General features: G+C 28.5%; 2 protein-coding genes and 4 non-coding genes across 6 annotated transcripts; 5 read left to right on the top strand and 1 right to left on the bottom strand.

Moving 5' to 3' along the window:
* The first annotated feature begins 6,165 nt into the window (after positions 1-6,165).
* LOC137835854 (protein HOTHEAD-like) lies at positions 6,166-13,294 on the top strand. The gene is made up of 6 exons (XM_068644583.1): positions 6,166-6,381; positions 6,813-7,164; positions 10,978-11,288; positions 11,648-12,033; positions 12,437-13,005; positions 13,093-13,294. The coding sequence occupies exons 1-6, from the start codon at positions 6,306-6,308 to the stop codon at positions 13,133-13,135; spliced, it is 1,737 nt and encodes a 578-aa protein (XP_068500684.1). The 5' UTR covers positions 6,166-6,305; the 3' UTR covers positions 13,136-13,294.
* A 156-nt stretch (positions 13,295-13,450) lies between these two features.
* LOC137836292 (U4 spliceosomal RNA) lies at positions 13,451-13,601 on the top strand. The gene has a single exon (XR_011085243.1). It is a non-coding gene; the product is annotated as a U4 spliceosomal RNA (small nuclear RNA).
* On the bottom strand, positions 13,504-13,605 carry LOC137834426 (uncharacterized; the record flags this gene model as incomplete). The annotated part of the gene is given in 1 exon segment (XM_068642483.1): positions 13,504-13,605. A coding segment is annotated over 1 exon segment (102 nt), but the record flags the coding sequence as incomplete, so codon positions are not given.
* A 1,119-nt stretch (positions 13,606-14,724) lies between these two features.
* On the top strand, positions 14,725-14,841 carry LOC137836249 (U5 spliceosomal RNA). Its single transcript, XR_011085228.1, has one exon. It is a non-coding gene; the product is annotated as a U5 spliceosomal RNA (small nuclear RNA).
* Positions 14,842-15,837: 996 nt separating this feature from the next.
* LOC137836269 (U4 spliceosomal RNA) lies at positions 15,838-15,988 on the top strand. Its single transcript, XR_011085234.1, has one exon. It is a non-coding gene; the product is annotated as a U4 spliceosomal RNA (small nuclear RNA).
* A 1,051-nt stretch (positions 15,989-17,039) lies between these two features.
* Positions 17,040-17,153, top strand: LOC137836250 (U5 spliceosomal RNA). Its single transcript, XR_011085229.1, has one exon. It is a non-coding gene; the product is annotated as a U5 spliceosomal RNA (small nuclear RNA).
* The last annotated feature ends 1,493 nt before the right edge of the window (positions 17,154-18,646 follow it).

The following is an 18,646-nucleotide window of genomic DNA, read 5'->3' as shown; positions in this document are numbered from 1 at the left end:
CTCCTTCTGGATTTACCTTCTTTAACATGGCAGATTCATCAAAGGTAACATCCCTGCTGATAATCGTCTTCTTTGCCTCTAGACACCACAAACGGTATCCCTTCACTCCAGGACTAAAGCCCATGAAAAGAGCCTTCTTTACCCGTGGATCCAACTTTGATTCAATCACATGATAATATGCAATAGAACCAAAAACATGCAAAGAATCATAATCAGTTGCAGGTTTTCCAGACCATACCTCTAACGGGGTTTTGCCATCTATAGCAGATGATGGCAAACGATTGACGAGATGTTGAGCGTATGTCACCCTCAGTCCAAAACTCTCTGCCTAACTCAGCATTAAACAACATACAACGAACTTTCTCCACAAGTATCTTGTTCATACGCTCTGACACCCCATTCTGCTGTGGTGTTTTTCTAACAGTGAAGTGCCGAACTATGCCACAATCTTGGCATACCTTCAGGAACGGATCACTCTTGTATTCTCCTCCATTGTCGGTTCGGAGAACCTTAATCTTCCTTCCTGTCTGGTTTTCAACTTCATCTTTCCACTTAAGGAAAATTTCAAGCACATCATTTTTGTTCTTCATAGTAAACACCCAAACTCTCCTGGAAAAATCATCCACAAAAGTGACAAAATAATGCCTACCTTCGATTGACGGAGTCTTGGCAGGTCCCCACACATCTGAATGCACATAATCCAGAATACCCTTGGTATTGTGAATTGCAGTGCCAAACTTCACTCTTCGTTGTTTTCCCAGGACACAATGCTCACAAAATTCAAGTTTGCAAGCCTTCGTACCTTTCAACAATCCCTGCTTGGTAAGAATTTGCAAGGATTTCTCTCCAGCATGTCCCGACCTCATATGCCACAACTTCGTTGTCTCATATACCTTGATAGTAATACAAATTGTTCTTCATCACGCCTTTCAACATCATCAGTGCTCCTGAAGTTGCTTTAAGAATGCAATGATGCTGAAAGCGAGACAATCAACACACCACTTTTGCTTTCTGCAACATTTGCAACATTTGCTTTAGATTATCATTACCCATGTAAACTCCCTTTTATTATTATGAGAGAAGATATTACAAATTGAGGATATTTAACAGTGAAGGAGGAGAGTTTAATTTATAACCCTCAAACCTCCTTCCCAAACAATGAACTCACCGATGTGGGACTTGGGATTAAACTAAAATCAAAAAAACAACCTTGGTTAAGTTGTCTTAGTATAAAAATTCAGTGAGCTTTTGCTATAAAGTGAAACAAAATAATTGTAAACTTATTATAAATTCTTACATACTATTGAATATGCTCTTAGGAGATAATTCAATAATAAATTTTATGAGTTTTTTTGTTAATTTGTTTTGATCCGTTGGATATACTCAAGTTTACGCTTAGTTTAGTTTTAAAATATTTCATATTATTGATTACGTTAATCAAAATGTACACCAATATGCTAAGATGTGGAAAAATGCTTAAATTTATTAAACTTTACGTAATTCATTTGATATTTATTTACATTAGTAATACATAATTGTTAAACAAAAAATTATAGATCCTTAATTTTTTATGTAGCAAAAGCACTAGAAGAATAGTAAATTTATACAAATAATTTCTTCTTCTTCACTGCTTATAGCATAAGAAGGAAAATAAACTTTTACGGTACTTTTAAAACTTATTGCTGATAAAAAAAAACACCCACTATAAATTTGGAGTGAATTATTTACACAACAATTTTTTACCAACTTCAACTAAAACAATAATATTTGTCTTTTTTTAAAAGAAAATTGGAAAGTTTTTTAGGAATTAAAACAGTAAAACATGTGCATTATATATATATATATATATATATATATATATATATATATTCTGTTTGTGAGGGCATAGATTTGGTATTTATGTTGAATTTGTGCACTGTGTGCAAGGAACGTGAATATCATAAAGTTCATTAAGCATGAATTATGACTGAGGCTCATATATGCGTGTTGTTGCGCAATAACTTTCAAAAAGAGGTTTTGTTTTTCACAGTTATACAATAAAAAAAAAAGTGGCAATATTAATGATATGATGAGATCTGTGCATAATTGTTACCTCCCAGAACAAATCAATGATGTTTTAACCAAAAAGAGAAAAGTGTTAAAAAAAATAAAAATTGCCTACCTTATTTTTGACTCAACAACGAAAATGGTGTCTTCTTTCCTAAAAGAAAATCACTATTTGTTTTACATTTTTTACATTGTTAAAGAAACTTGTTAAACTTCTAACTCCAATATTTTTTTATCGATCTTAGAAAAAGCAGAGTTTAAATATATAAGTGTGAGAGACATCAGAGTTTGCAGAAGAGGAGGTTGGTATCACGTGCTTATTTTTCTTATAAGTATAATAACTCTTACTTTTTCATTGGTATTTCAACTTTTGAGTACAACTTGCAATGTAACATGAAAAAGTTAACAATTTTCTATTAACTCAGGTTGAGTCAATTAACTAGTCAGTTTGAATTCATATCAGTTTGAATTCATATCGAGTCTAGTCAATCTAGACTTATATGATAGTGTAGGTTCATGTCGAGTCAAGTTGACTCGGATCGTGATCGAACTTAGTCAATTTAAGTTCATATAGAGTCGAGTCGGTCTGCATACATGTTGAGTCAAGTGAGCTTGGGTCCATGTCGAGTCAAGTCGGTTTGGGTTCATGTTGAGTCAAGTTGATCTAGGTCCATGTTGAGCCGATAGGTCCATATCGAGTTAAGTCGGTCCGACCCATGTCGAGTTGCCCGAGTCCATGTCGAGTTGAGTGATCCCAAACCCATGTCAAGCTAAGTGGGCCCAGATTCATGGCGAGTTGAGTCAGACTAGTACAAGGTCGAGTCAGCTCGCGTCCAAGTCAAGCTGAGTTGACCCGGGCCCAAGTAAAGTCAAGTCTGCTCAGACCTAGGTCGAGCCGAGTCCAGGTCTAGCAGAATCGATCCGGATCCAAGTGGAGTCGGTCCGAACCTAAGTTGAGGCAAGTCAGTTCATGTACAGATCAAGATGAATTTAATCTAATTGACAAAGTGAATTTAATATAAATTTAATCTATTTTAAATGAAATTGAGAAAATCCAAATAAATTTGATCTATTTAAAATAGGTATGAATTTTGACTCCAATCCATTTAAAATGGATTTATACTAAATCTAGATTGGATTTCATAATCACTTTTAATTTACATCTATTTGACATATTAAGTTATGATAACATGAGCAAGAACCACTCTTATAATACTTATAATACTGTATTTTACAATAGGACTGAAAGTTTATGTATAATTAAATATTTGGATTTGACTAAATCTCTTAACTATCTTAAAAAAATAACTATAATATCATATTAAAAAAAAAACAAAGAAGAAGAGACTCATTTATCATAACAGAATAACATATATAGACAAAAATACAACTCATATACATAGAATGAACTATGCATGTATCATGTATACAAAATACATACACCTATTTTCTAAAAGAGTTAGCTATAGAGCAACAAAATGAACAATATATATATTATTATATATGTTTGCATTTATTACTGATGTAGACGAGAGTTGCACATAGTTGGGCAACTTGTAGGCATGTTTTGTAGCATATGATTTTTCTTTTGTATTAATTTGTGCATAATTGTTGGGGGAGGAGGTGGTATAACAAATACTACGTATATTTGTCTCCTACTGGTTCGTATATATAACAGTATATGTACCTTCTGCTGCATTTATTCGTCTTTTTATTTATGTTTAATGCCAAATTAATTTCCTAATTAATTATTTGAAACAAACACTGGAAGTAGATAAATTAAAATAATGGATCATTCATTGTTCCTTCGGCTTGGTCAACTCATAAACAGAACCACCAAATAACACAGCCAATGATCACCACAATAAATTTTTCTATTCAGAGTATGCACTGGAGACACATTTTGGAGGAAAATTAAGGATCATATATATATTTTTTATTTCTAAATTTATTATATCACTAATTTTAGCTCAAATGATGCAGTAACGTGTTAATTTATTATATATTTCTTGTATACCATAGAACAAATATTATTAATTGTTTACTTTCAGTATAGTTGTAAAAAATTGAATAATCTTAATACAATAGGTATACATTTATTTAGACAATTAAATATTACGTAGACATTGATATGTGAGGTAATACTTATTTAGGTGAATTTAAATGAAAATATTTTTAAAATTTCAAAAGTATTATTATATTCACTTGACTTTTCAGGACATATTATATTAAAAAAGAAAATCGACAACACTTATTGCATAAAAAATACATAGTAAATTAATATTTCCACAGGACAATCTCTATTGACTTGATTATTTTTCTGCCACAAAAATTAAAAGAAAAAATTGTAACCATGTGAAAGTCAATATAAAAGTATTTTTATCACCTTAAAATAAATAAATAGTCTCATACTTAAAAAAAGCAGTGTGTTTCTGGATTTACTCAAAAAAATCTAATAGAATTTAATTTTATTTTTATAATAGAATTTTATGAATCTAATTTTATTTTTATAATAGAATTTCATTTATTTATTTATTAGATTTATTTATGAATAGATATAAGCTACGATTTTATTTATTTATATATATGAATTTTGGTATATTCTATCATATTTATGTATATATTTTTTAGTGATATTTTTTTATAATAATATAGAGATCAATTTAAATGAAATGTGAAGTTTTATAATAATAAATTTTTTTATTAAAAATTTTATATTATTTAAAAATTAATATTGACATTTTAGCAATGAAAGTTCTATAGGCCGACTAAAATGATTGATTTTTAAAAATGGAGAGACTAAATGTTTTTTATATTAAAATGAGTAGATTAAAAAGTTATGGGTATAAATTGGATATTTTATTTTCCAAAAAAACATAAAAGTGAGAAAGGAAAAGTGATTATTAATGAAGTGAAAATAAAGAAGGAAGGAAAAGAAAAGAGTGAATGGAGAGAGAGAATTAACATAAATTTGGTAGAATAATAAATAGGGAGCTTTATTGGTGGTGCCGGTGAGTGAGCTGTCTTGTTATAAAAGTTGTGGTAAGTTTGCAGAGTTTGCCAAATCCAACGGTCAGCATCTTCCCATTATTAAATGCCTTCTGCAAATGCTGTTTCACCCTTTCTCAACAAGCACGGGAGACTTACATTCATTGCTATTAACTCCCTTCCTTCATTTCCATCTTCAATCTTTCATTTCATGCTCCTCTTGTTGCCATTTTTTTTCTTTTTCAAACAATTTTTCTTCACTTCATTACCTTAATCAATTTCTATATATATGAACTTATCCATCACTCAAACCTATACAACCAAAAATTAACAACCCTAAAAAAAAACCAAAACGATTACTTTATGAGTAGTTCGATAACGAATACTCTGATAAGACTAATAAACTCTTATTAAGATAAATTATAAATGACTCTGATACCATATTAGAAAATGAACTTTAAGTCGAATTCAACTCTATAAAAACTATTTATAAAGTGAAATTTTATATCCACTTAAGCATAAACTGGTCAACTCGTCGATGCATTACTAGTACAAAAATAAGAAAAGAGTGCTCATTATTAAACGCGGCTCAACGCTTAAACGCATTCGTTAAAAAAGCGGTGGCATTTTTGAAATTATTTTGATTTACAAATGCGATCATTAGACCGCATTTGTAAATCACGCACATTGATTTACAAATGCGGTCATTGGTAAGGCCGCATTTGTAAATCAAAGCACATTGATTTACAAATGCGGTCATTGGTAAGGCCACATTTGTAAATCAAAGTGCATTGATTTACAAATACCTATTTATAGGTGTTCTGATAATTGATGATTTGAAAATGTCAATAAACTTTCTCGTTATGATAAACTATAAATGACTCTGATATCATTAAAAAATAAATTTTAGGTTTAACCTAACCTTATAAAAACAACTATTTATAAGATGTATGAAATGTCTTTTTCTCTAGTCGAGTAAAATTTGTAAATTTGTGTTTCTTATATTTAATAAATTTGTTTAACATTTAAGTTTTTAATGTATTTTAGAGAGGAGAAAATATTCTGTTATAATTCATAAAACATTATAGTTAACATTAATTCTCTTAAAAATGTGTTAAAGAATAGAGCAGTGGGGGCAGAGTTTTTGGTACAGGTAGGATGTATTTGAGAATATTTATATGGTGCACATGCACACCAGAGAGAAGGCCAACCAGAGGCAGCCACTTAGAGGTTGAAGAAGCTGTTCTCAGTCACTGCTTTTCTCAGACTCCATGGCTTCCATTGGTGCACTCAAATTCTTGCTTTTCTTACTCCTATGCCTCCTCAACTATCCACCTCTTTCTCAAGGTCTCCTCCATCTAATAATATATATATACACTCAACACCTTCTATATATCTATATATTATATACATCATTTCTCTGCATTTTCTACAGTTTTCATTTTCAGCATATATGTTACAATCTCTAAGCATTTTTCTGTGCTATATATTTCACTGGGCTAGAATGTCATGTAATAGATGATAGACAAAATGTTCACTTTCCTAATACATACAAAAACAGATTCTGTTATGTTTTATGACAGTACATACAACACAACACATTCCACACAGCTACACACCTAACACTACAATAGAATCTTTTATTTTGAGTTATTACGAAGTGAACTTTAAGCCTAATTCAACTCCATAAAATCGGTTCATAGAGTTGAGGTTATGGTGAAGAAATATTGTTACTATATAGTAAATGTTGTTGAAGATGAAAATATAAATGACTGCAGGAAAGAAGAACTGGTATGAAGGGTACCCATTTATCAGGAGAGGAAGGTCAGTGGAGGGTTTAAGGAATGGAGGGTATGACTATATAATTGTGGGAGGGGGCACTGCAGGGTGTCCATTGGCTGCAACTCTGTCTGAGAAATTCAAAGTTCTGGTGCTTGAAAGAGGAGGAGTCCCTTTCAACAACCCTAATGTCACATTTCTGCAGAACTTTCACATTACTTTGGCAGACACTTCTCCAACTTCGGCTTCTCAGTACTTCATTTCAACAGATGGAGTGCTCAATGCAAGGGGAAGGGTTTTGGGAGGTGGCAGTTCCATTAACGCCGGCTTCTACACTCGTGCTAGCCCTAGGTAACCACCACCTTCTTCTTCTTCACATCAATCTTATTCGCCATTGTTCTTCGTCCACTTTACAAAAAATTACAAAAAAATCATAGAAACTAATTTTGTTATAAAAAATAATTACTCACTAAATTAAATACTATTTTAAAGATTAAAAAATTATTAATATCTATATAATAATTTTATTATCATAAAATTTATAAATTAATTTATAAATTAATATTTAATTTTTAACTAATTATTTTAAATTTTAAAATTGTTAGTTAAAATTTTAGTATCTAATTAGATATCAATTTAGAAATTAGTTTGTAAATTTTATTAACAATAAAAACTAATTTAGATACTAAATTTTTTTTAATTTTTAAAATAATATATAATTTAGTTAATATATTGATTAATTATATTTGATATCTAAGTTTTTATTTAGTGATTTTTCTTTTTTAGTGTTTCATAACATTTAACTATTATTACTATCATATTTTTCTTTTCAAAACAACAAACCACTCAAACATTTTTTTTCTAAATTAAGAATTTATTTTATAAAATATTAGTTTTTTTGTTAATTGAATAAATTCCGACGAATATTTAAAACATGCAGCAGGCAAACAGTATATTAAATTCCAAGACATGGATAATTAACAGATATAAATCCATTATTTTTTTAAGAGTTTTATCATAGATTAATGATTATTTATCCTGATAAATTAATTGAAACAAAAATTAAATTGCCATGCTAACTTACTATTTCACCTGATGAAAATAATTTTATTGATACAAATATGGTACATTTACGATATCAACATAATACATCATACTATCAGTATAAGTATACTGAAGGTGTACACGTCAATAAAATTGCAATATAATATATAAAAGTAATGTAATTAATTATAAGTAGATTATTAATGTTATAAATAGATTAATTATGACATGACTATTTAAATGAATGACATACAATAATCTTTTAATATCAATGGACCTTTCAAATGTGATTAAATAAATAGAGTTTATAATTCTTATTTTTCACTTACTTTAAAAGTATTTAAAATAATATAGATTGGTAATATTTATACTAATAATTTAATATTTGTCTCACAATCATTGTTTTCTCTAATATGACATTTTTTTAGTATCACTCAAGTTCATAATGAGAAATTTTATGCTTCTCTCATTTATCTCCTTCCAACTATCAAGTACAGCATTTTAAATCAATCTGTGTTTACGTGCAAACATCAATTTACTCAAAACTTCAACAATGAATGCTTTTTTTTTTTTTTTTTAAATTTTCCCGTCTCTTTCATTATGATTTTTAGGGTTTGTTGATTGTTGTTTCCCAAATAAATTATGTGTGGGGTTAACATTTGTATACCACCCACAAAAAAACAAAGAAGAAGGGTACACATTTATACGATCATTAATCACACTAAAAAAAATCATTAAATAAAAATTAATTTCAACGATAAAAGTATTTAATACATTTTAGAACTAAAAAAAATATTAATTTTTAAATTAGTTTTTGTTATTGATAAATAATTTTTAAATTAGTATCTAATTAGCTATCAAAATTTTAACTATCAATTAATTAAATTCTAAATTTGGTAACAAAAATCTTGATAGTTGATTCATACAAATTTAAAAATTATTTATCAATAACATAAATTTTGAACTATAAAATTAGTTTTTATTTAATGATTTTGTTGTAGTGTGAAGTTATCTATTTATTATTAAATAATAAATGCCATTGATGACAATACTCCCCAAACCAGGCCATGTCTTTCAATCCAAACTCATTGAATCTTTATTTAAAATTTGAATTTCAAAAACAAACTTTTAAGTTTAATGTAAATTTCTTAACCTAACATAATAAATATATATAATTATTTTTCTTATAAAAAATATTTTTTAAATAAAGATAAAAATATTTAATAATATATAAGTAGATTTAAATATATCGATTTTATAAGATTGAATTGGATTTAAATTATATTTTTTATTCTTGATATAGTTTAATTTATTTATAAAAACCACTTTTTTTTAAAGATTAGGTTGATGCTCTCATGATATAATATGTGGTCTAAGGAGAAGTTGTTGAGGGATCCTATAAATTTATGGCAATGATAAAAAAGAGTACATCTATTTTGACAAAATTCCAAGTTCATCAATTAAATGCTGTTGTGTGTACCTTGGTAACCCTATTTTATGCAATGGAAGTTGTTAGGTGAGAGTGTCAGATTAGGAAAATGAAGGGAAGAAAAGAGACACACCAAAAGAGTCATTCAATAGATTGTAGGGTACTTTTATTTTTTGGTAAAATCATTAAGGATGCTTGTAGGACCCCTGCTCCTTTGCCCTTAGGGTCATTCAATTCTTAAATTACACTCATTTTGACTTAAATTCTTATTTATTAGTCTTCCTGTTTTATGTTTATATGGACCAGTCAATGCTATTCAACACCTAGGGAGAAAAAGAGACAAAATATAGAATACAATAAATAAATACCATACTCAAATTCATTTTTATATTATAATCATTCCATTTTTATATGGTCTTTCAAATTTAAAAATTAACCAATTTTAATTTATAATGTTGACATATTATTCAATTGTTAATATGAAAATCAAAATAACATATATTGAAATTAATGGTTAAGCCTATTACTAATATCTCACATAAGTAGTTAATACTATTATTATTTATAGATATGTATTTTTTGAGAAATTAAATAATAGAATAAAACTATTTAATTTTAGAAAATTAAATATGCAGCTAAAATTTATCAGGGATAAAAGTTCTCTCTCTCTATATATAAAATTATAAGATCAAAAAATAAATTTAAGCCAAATTTTAATATGGTGTTTGTATAATATAGAAATGTTACGAGCATTACTGTGTGTCATTAAATATGGCTGTGGGTGTATTGTTTTGTTATTACTTATTACTGCTTTGAAAAGTCAAAGAAAATTTCTTATTACATTAAATTTAATAAATATTTTAAAATAATGAAATTTTTAGCGTTAAGAAAGAATTGGGTAAAAAAGTTTAAAAATAAATATAGTTAGCTTTAATCAGTATAAATGGTTTGATATAATTTATTTATTCCTATTTTGTCTATATCCATCTAAGTAACATATTTTTTAATCCATTTCCTTTTAATTTTCCACTTGTGTATTTTTTATCCTTAATTTACTTATGATACAAGAAAACCGTTTGAGACTAGTTTAAAAAAACAATTATTTTAATAAAGATATAAACAATGTGTATATCTGTTTTTAAAACAATTTAAAGTAAAAATTATATTAAATGATTTTCCTTCACTTTAGTATAATAAGTATTGTTTACGATGATTAAAAGAGTCTCAAAGCCTAAAATAATATATACCATAAAATTAAATTATCTTAACGAATCATTTAAAAAAAATGTTTATTAGAAACTAATTTAGAAGGAGAAGAAGGATCATGTTAAAAAGATAATAAATGCTTTAAATTATAATACAATAAAATATTTAACAAGCAAGTTCATAAGCAATACATTTTTATTAGTTTCTTTTTGAAAAATTTATAAAAATACGTGAATGAGATTATTATAAATTAAATTTTAAGTTTAATTAAATTAGTTTTACGATTTAAATTTGCAACTTTTACATTTGTTTATATAATACAAAATTTTATTACTTTTGATCGATGTGAGATATCTCTCCATTAATAATAAAGTGTGTTTAAAAACCTATCTTAAATTATCTGAAACAAGAAAACCTATGCTACATAGGTAATGTGCAGTGTGAAACATGTTTTTTCTCTGAACATTTTGTAAACTAAAATGCAGATTTATAAGGAAGGTGGGGTGGGATACAAAGCTGGTGAATGAGTCTTATCCTTGGGTGGAGAAGCAGGTTGTTCACCGTCCAAAGTTTTCAGATTGGCAGAGAGCAGTGAGGGATGGGCTTCTAGATGCTGGTGTGTCTCCTTTTAATGGATTCACCTATGATCATAAGTATGGAACCAAAGTTGGTGGAACCATTTTTGACAGATTTGGCCGTCGCCACACTGCTGCTGAATTGCTTGCTACTGGGAACCCTCAGAAACTCACTGTCCTCGTCCATGCCACTGTCCAAAAGATTGTTTTTGATACAACAGGTATGCATATCTAAGAAACATTTTTAATAATCAAATTATTGGTCTATTTGATGGGAGAATCCCCTTTCATGTGAATGTTGGAGAAGTTCTGTGAGCTTGTGTTCAATTATTTTAGTGTTTATCTTAGCAAAAAAGTTCTGTGTTAGAGAATTGTTGTGCCTTTGAATTGAGTTACTAAGTTTTTACCATATTCTTTAAAATCTCATTTATGTTAAGGTATCTATCTGTCTATATCTCATGACATCACACTGTAATCTAGAGAATTCAATTAAGAAAACGTTCCCTAATTGAAAGTTATAACATTCAAGGCCTTTATGAGAAGCTTAAAATCACTGAAAATGGTGATGCTACTGTTGCAGGAAAAAAACCAAAAGCTATTGGGGTTATTTTCAAGGATGAAAATGGAAAGCAGCATGAGGCATTTCTGGGAAGTGGGAGGCAGAGTGAGGTGATTGTGTCTAGTGGGGCAATTGGCACTCCTCAATTGCTAATGCTCAGTGGAATTGGCCCCAAAGAAGAGCTTCAGAAATTCAACATCCCTGTTGTGCTAGACAATGAATTTGTTGGTAAAGGCATGGCAGATAATCCCATGAACACCATTTTTGTTCCTTCCAAGAGACCAGTTCAGCAGTCACTCATAGAAACTGTGGGTATAACCAATCTGGGTGTGTACATTGAGACTAGTTGTGGCTTTGGGCAGTCCAAAGACAGCATTCACTGCCACCATGGTATCTTGTCAGCTGAGGTATGCAATTTATTCACTAAATTTACTTATTATGGGTGCACAATTACGAATCATCTTAGAGACTTAGAGCACATTGGATTTATTGGAAGTCATGCAATTAAAAATGAGTTCTATAGTATAATATAAGTCTCATTTTCTGACATTCAACAATTACTTGCACAAGTTAGTTTTATATGTAGCAGAAGCTTAGTTTAAGTAACTCCTACTAAATATGCTCTTGGTATCTAAATTCCATTTAGCTTATTATGTTAACCGTAGCCAGAAAAACAGAAAACTAACTACACATTGTATGCATAATAACTAGGCCCTTAGAGAAACATGATCAAGGACCTGCATAGTAAATTAGCAAGTAATAACCAATATCCATCAGAATTCATTTATACTTTTCAACATGATGAACCAGATTGGGCAGTTGTCTACAATTCCACCAAAGCAAAGATCACGAGAAGCTGTTGAGGCTTTTGTGAAGAGCAAGAAAGACATACCAATTGAAGCATTCAAGGGAGGGTTCATATTGTCAAAAGTTGCCAGTCCTTGGTCAACAGGTGAACTGAGATTGATAAACACTAACGTGGAAGACAACCCTGCTGTTACCTTCAACTATTTCAGTCACCCTTATGATCTTAAGCGCTGCGTGGAGGGTATCCGCTTGGCCATAAAGGTCGTTCAGTCACAGCACGTCTCAAACTACACCATTTGTGACAGAGAAACCGCAGAGAAAATGTTGAACATCAGTGTGCAGGCTAATATCAACCTCATACCCAAACACCCCAATGACACAAAGTCACTAGAACAGTTTTGTAGAGACTCTGTGATCACTATTTGGCACTACCATGGTGGGTGCCATGTGGGGAAAGTGGTAGACTCTGAGCATAAGGTTCTTGGTGTTGACAGACTCCGTGTGGTAGATGGCTCCACATTTAGTGAGTCACCAGGAACCAATCCTCAAGCCACTGTGATGATGATGGGAAGGTATGTAAATAGAAAACATTACATTCTCAATCATGTACATTATAATTCACCTTTTGTATCCTAATAATATATTCATATTTGTCACAGGTACATGGGACTGAAGATTCTAAGAGACAGGTTGGGGAAATAGGGTGGTATTTCAGGATGAGTCATGAGTGTGTAATATGAAATTATCTCACCAAAAATGGAAAAAAGGTTGTAATCTGAAGACAAGAAGTACTATTAGTCCGTAGCTTGATGTATTTTATTTGTTAATTGTCAGTGAAGAGTGATTATCAAATTATGGTTAGATTTGAATTTTCTGAAAAAAGAAGTTATTGAAACTCCTCAACGCCTGGTTAACCTTGAAATCAAGCCTCTAGAACTCAAGTCCCACATCAATACGACAATTGATGAGAATGACAGAAGTTGTCATAAAATAACTTGTCCGACATCAGTGTAAAGTATCTTTGCGCTTGGGGCAATGACGCAGCTAGTGAGGTTCTAACCGAGGCGCGTCTATTGCTGGTTGAAAACTATTTCCAAACCCCCTCTTGGGCCTGAGTCTATCTTAGGCCTTCGAGAATTTCTGGAAGGGCTTCCTTAGGGATAAAGTCCTATAATTGTTAGTTATAAATTCTGATTCAATTATCAACATATGCTTTATGTCATCAATTAATATTAGTAGCCATTACAGTAGGTAAAGTACTTTTCTACTTTGTCTACTGTTTCAGTAGATATGTTACTTGCAGTTTCAAAAAATTATAGAAATTCTTAAAATAGAAAAAAAGTAATATTATACTAAAATGATAAGTAATACAGTTTTTAAAAAACAAGTACTATATATATATACACTGATAAAATAGAAAACAAGTACTATACACTGATCAATAATAAACAAGTAACCCTGATAAAATAAAAATCAACTACTATACACTGAAATAAAAACCAAGTTCTATATACAATCCAATAAATGAAAAATAAGAATAAAAATAAGCAGCACTATAAGAAACAAGTAACTAATTATTTCTAAGAGTTATAGACATCAATTTAAAGATTAATTAGAAAACTGATAAACTCAATTGACAGTTAACCTCTTATAACTTAATAACTTCATAAATAAAAAAACAGCTGAATAAACAATAAACAGGTAACAATTAAAACAGTAATACATTTTACAAGTACTACAGAGTCCTTAAACAAGACTCTTCCAAAAATAAGCGTAGTTATTATGCATACAATAACTAGATATTTCATTTTGACTGTTCATAATATTAAATTATGTAAGTTTTGTAATAGGGTTTCATAAAGGTATTCATATAGTACCTTTAGTATTGTAGGTATAGGACGATTTCATTTTATAATATTCTACTATAAAAATTATATTTGTGAGAAAAAGTTAAAATTACATTGTAACTATTATGCAAAAAATTTATAAATTTTATAACATGTTTTTCTCTTTGATAATGTTTCATTATAAAATATTTAATAATATTTTTATAAAAAATGTTTTGTAACTTTATAATAATAAAAAATGAAAATTATTCCACTCAACAACATAATATATATTTACTTCAAATTTTATATTAAATAATAAAAAATAAGTAAAATCAAACAAAATTAATTAATAAAATAACTAAGGTTACATTTATGATCAAAAGTCCACATCGAGTGTGACATTATATGTAAAAATATATGATCACAATATAACATCAAATGATTTGTAGTTTATTTTTACGGAACCATGTGATACACACATAGCGAATTATTCTTTCGCCTTTTACTAAAGAATACCGTGTGTTTGTAATATTAAGTGGTATACGCCTATTTTTGAAAGAGTTTTTCTTGAAGAACTCTGTATACATATCTGTATACATAGTTAAAGTTTTGCTTCTTTTAATCTCATCATTTAACTTAAATTTAGATTTAGGTATGTATAATAATGAAAGGTTTCCTTATGGTTTTACTTTATTTTTTATTTTTTATATTTAATTTGATCAAATGCTTTTCTATAAAGAAATATTTGTTATGCTACTTTTCCAAATTTCTCCTATAGTTTTTTTAACTGCTGATGTATTTTTTTCTTAATACTTAAAATTTATATTTTTTAATATACTTATTTGCAGAGTACCAAGATCCATCTGAGTAGTTCATTTATTTAGAATTAGAGGCTCTACGAAATTTCTGAATTATTGCTCATGCAATAAACTTTTTTGCTCAACTTTACTCTTGCTAGTTTGTGTTTGAAGTAAAATATTTTCAAATTAAACCACTAATTAAGAAATGTCCAGAAAGTTCTATTCCTATTTCTATGAGCAATCTACTTTTGTAAAATGAATGTGATGGTTCTACAATAATGAGAACAATTGGAAAATCTCATGGAATCTTGGCTTTGTCCTTGATTAAATTATAAAACTATTTGAAAACCTTATGACTATATTTTATTGTTTTTTCCAGGATTCCATCATCCAAAGATGTACTCACAGCTTCTTAAACTTTTATTTGTTTTCTAAACTTAAATCTCTTCATCTTTTTCAGTCTCTGCTGTATAGGTTGATTAAGTCTGTATATCCATGTGATAACTTTCAGAAACTAATTAAAAATGAACTACTATGAAGAACAACTCTAATTAATTAGTGTTTTTTAATATAGAAAAAAAACATTGAAATATCTTTAACAATAGTTTATGAGAAGATTGGATAAGTATCAAAAAGTGAAAAGAAATGGAGGAATATTGTTGTGGCTGTCACTGCTCAAATCAGCCTCTTGAACTTAAGTCCCGCATCAATTACTACAATTGATGAGAGTAACAGATATTGTCATAAAACAACTTGTCAGACAACAGTTTAAGTTATCTTTGCGCTTGGGGCAATGACGCAGCTAGTGAGGTACTAACCGAGGCGCGTCTATTGCTGGTTGAAAACTATTTCCAAACCCCCTCTTAGGCCTAAGTCATTCTTAGGCCTTCGAGAATTTCTGGAAGGACTTCCTTAGGGATAAAGTCCTATAATTGCTAGTTTTAAATTCTGATTCAATTACTAGTATATGTTTTATGTCATCAATTTCTAGGCTGTAGTATTATTAGTCATCACAATAAGTACTTTTCTTTGTACTGATAACATAAAATAAATAATAATATACAGTATAAAAATAATTTTGTAATATATAGTTTTAAAAAAACATGTACTATATACACCGATAAAATAAAGAATATGAACTGAGAAAATATAAAACAAGTACTATACACTGATAAATAATAAACCAGTAACCCTGATAAAATAAAAATCAACTAGTATACACTGAAATAAAAACCAAGTAGTATATACAATCAGATAAATGAAAAACAAGAATTAAAAACAAGCAGCACTATAAGAAACAAGTAACTAATTATTTCTAAGAGTTATAGACATCAATTTAAAGATTAATTAGAAAACTGATAAACTCAATTAACAATTATCCTCTTATAAATTAATAACTTCACAAATAAAAGAACAGCTGAATAAACAATAAACAGGTAACACTTAAAACAGCAAGACTCTTGCAAAAATAAGTGTAGTTATTATGCATACAATTTATAGTTAGTTCTCTGTTTTTCTGACTATGATTAACTTAATAAGCTAAATGGAATTTAGATACCATGAACATGCCTTTAGTATTGTGGGTACAATGAGGACAATTTCATTTTATAATGTTTTACTATAAAAGATTATATTTGTGAGAGAAAAGTTAAAATAACATTGTAACTATTATGCAAAAAGTTTCTAATATGTTTTTCTCTTTGATAATGTTTCATTATAAAGTATTTAATAATATTTTTATAAAAAATGTTTGTAACTTTATAATAATAAAAATAAAAATTATTCCAAACTCAGTAACATAATATTTGATTTACTTCCAAGTTTATACTAAATAAAAAATAAATCACATCAATAAAAAATCAAACAAAATTAATTAATGTTACATTTCTGACTAAAAGTCCACATTGAGTGTGATATGGTATGGACAAATGTATGATCATAATATAACATCAAATAGTTAGTTGTTGTTTTTCACGGAGTCATGTGATAAACACATAGCGAATTGTTCTTTCGCCTTTTACTAAAGAATACCGTGTGTTTGTCATATTAAGTGACATACACCTATTTTTGAAAGAGTGTTTGTCATATTAAGTGACATACACCTATTTTTGAAAGAGTTCTTTTTGGAGAACTCTATATATAGTTAAAGTTTTATTTCTTTTAATCTTGAATCTATAGTTAAAGTTTTGATAAGAGATTTAAACTTGAACTTATTATGTATGATATTATGAGAAGGTTTTAGTGCATTTAAATTATTATTATAACCTAGTCTGTTTTAAATTGATAAAATTGATAAATGTTTTTCAATAATAAAACAATATATTTAGTTGATAAAATTGCCAATAATAAAACAATATTTTTCATTTAATAAATTTTTGTCTGTAATAAAACAATAATTTTCAATTAATAAATGTTTGTCAATAATAAAACAATATTTTTCAACTGATAAATGTTCGTCAATAATAAAACAATATTCAAAATATTTGTATGTTTGATAGTTATTTCGAATGTTTAATAGTTATTACGCATAAGAGGTGGTATTTTGATATATTATGGTTTCACTTTGTTTTTTATATTTAATATTTAATTTGATCAAATGTATGTGTAGATAACTTATGCTACTTCTCCAGATTTCTCCTATAGCTTTTCTAACTGCTGATGATGTTTTTTTTCCTGATATTTAAAATTTATATTTTTTTACTTATAAATCACATTGTTACATAGAACACATTTTATTATGCATACCACCAAGATCCATCAGAGTAGGTCATTTATTTAGAAACAGACATCTCTACAAAATTTCTGAAGTATTGCTCATGCAATAAACTTTTTTGCTGAACTTTACTCTTGCTAATTTGTGTTTGAAGTAAAATATTTTCAAATTAGACCATGAATTAATAAATGTCCAGAAAGTTCTATTCCTATTTCTATGAGCAATCTACAATAATGAGAACAATCCGAAAATATCATGGAATCTTGGCTTTGTCTTTGATTATATTATAAAACTATTTGAAAACCTTATAACTATTCTTTATTGATTATCCAAGGATTCCCTCATCAAAAGGTGTACTCACAACTTCTTACACCTCTATTTGTTTTCTATGCTTCTAATTGTTAGGGTTTTACTTCAAGATGCGTTGAGTACATTACTTTATTGTAATAAATCTTCAATATCTTTCTTGAATATATAATGCAAACTCATAGATTAATCAGCCAGTACATACCCCTAGCCACCATTCATATACAACTGTAACCCATTTGAAATTTCAAATAATACATAACAATATAATCAAATACTCCTCAATATAATACAAATTAAACTGAAAAAAAATAAGTGTATGTCATTTAAAATTCATGGATAGGATAGGTTTATTTTTCCAAATGTACATAACACAAGTATGGAATATATATACAAATATAAATAATAAAACAAAATTATACAAATATAAATAATAAAACACAATATAATTGTTATGGTCAATCATCTTATTTAAAATATTATCTATTTTAAATATTAGTGTTTCATTACAATTTTGTCTTTAAAAGACAACTCACATAAGAAAGAAAGATGTATGATTCGAATC

This window comes from Phaseolus vulgaris, chromosome 5, assembly GCF_000499845.2.
Source record: "Phaseolus vulgaris cultivar G19833 chromosome 5, P. vulgaris v2.0, whole genome shotgun sequence".
In the NCBI taxonomy this organism is placed as follows: Eukaryota; Viridiplantae; Streptophyta; class Magnoliopsida; order Fabales; family Fabaceae; genus Phaseolus; species Phaseolus vulgaris.
The sequence above is the reverse complement of the archived record's forward strand: the minus strand, read 5'-3'. Positions and strand labels throughout refer to the sequence as shown.

Excerpts from the sequence above, each read along its gene's own strand:
- LOC137835854 (XM_068644583.1), top strand. The coding sequence starts at position 6,306 with ATGGCTTCCATTGGTGCACTCAAATTCTTGCTTTTCTTACTCCTATGC. Across the intron at positions 12,034-12,436 it reads ATGGTATCTTGTCAGCTGAG|ATTGGGCAGTTGTCTACAAT; the intron begins GTATGCAATTTA and ends ATGATGAACCAG. Across the intron at positions 13,006-13,092 it reads ACTGTGATGATGATGGGAAG|GTACATGGGACTGAAGATTC; the intron begins GTATGTAAATAG and ends TATTTGTCACAG.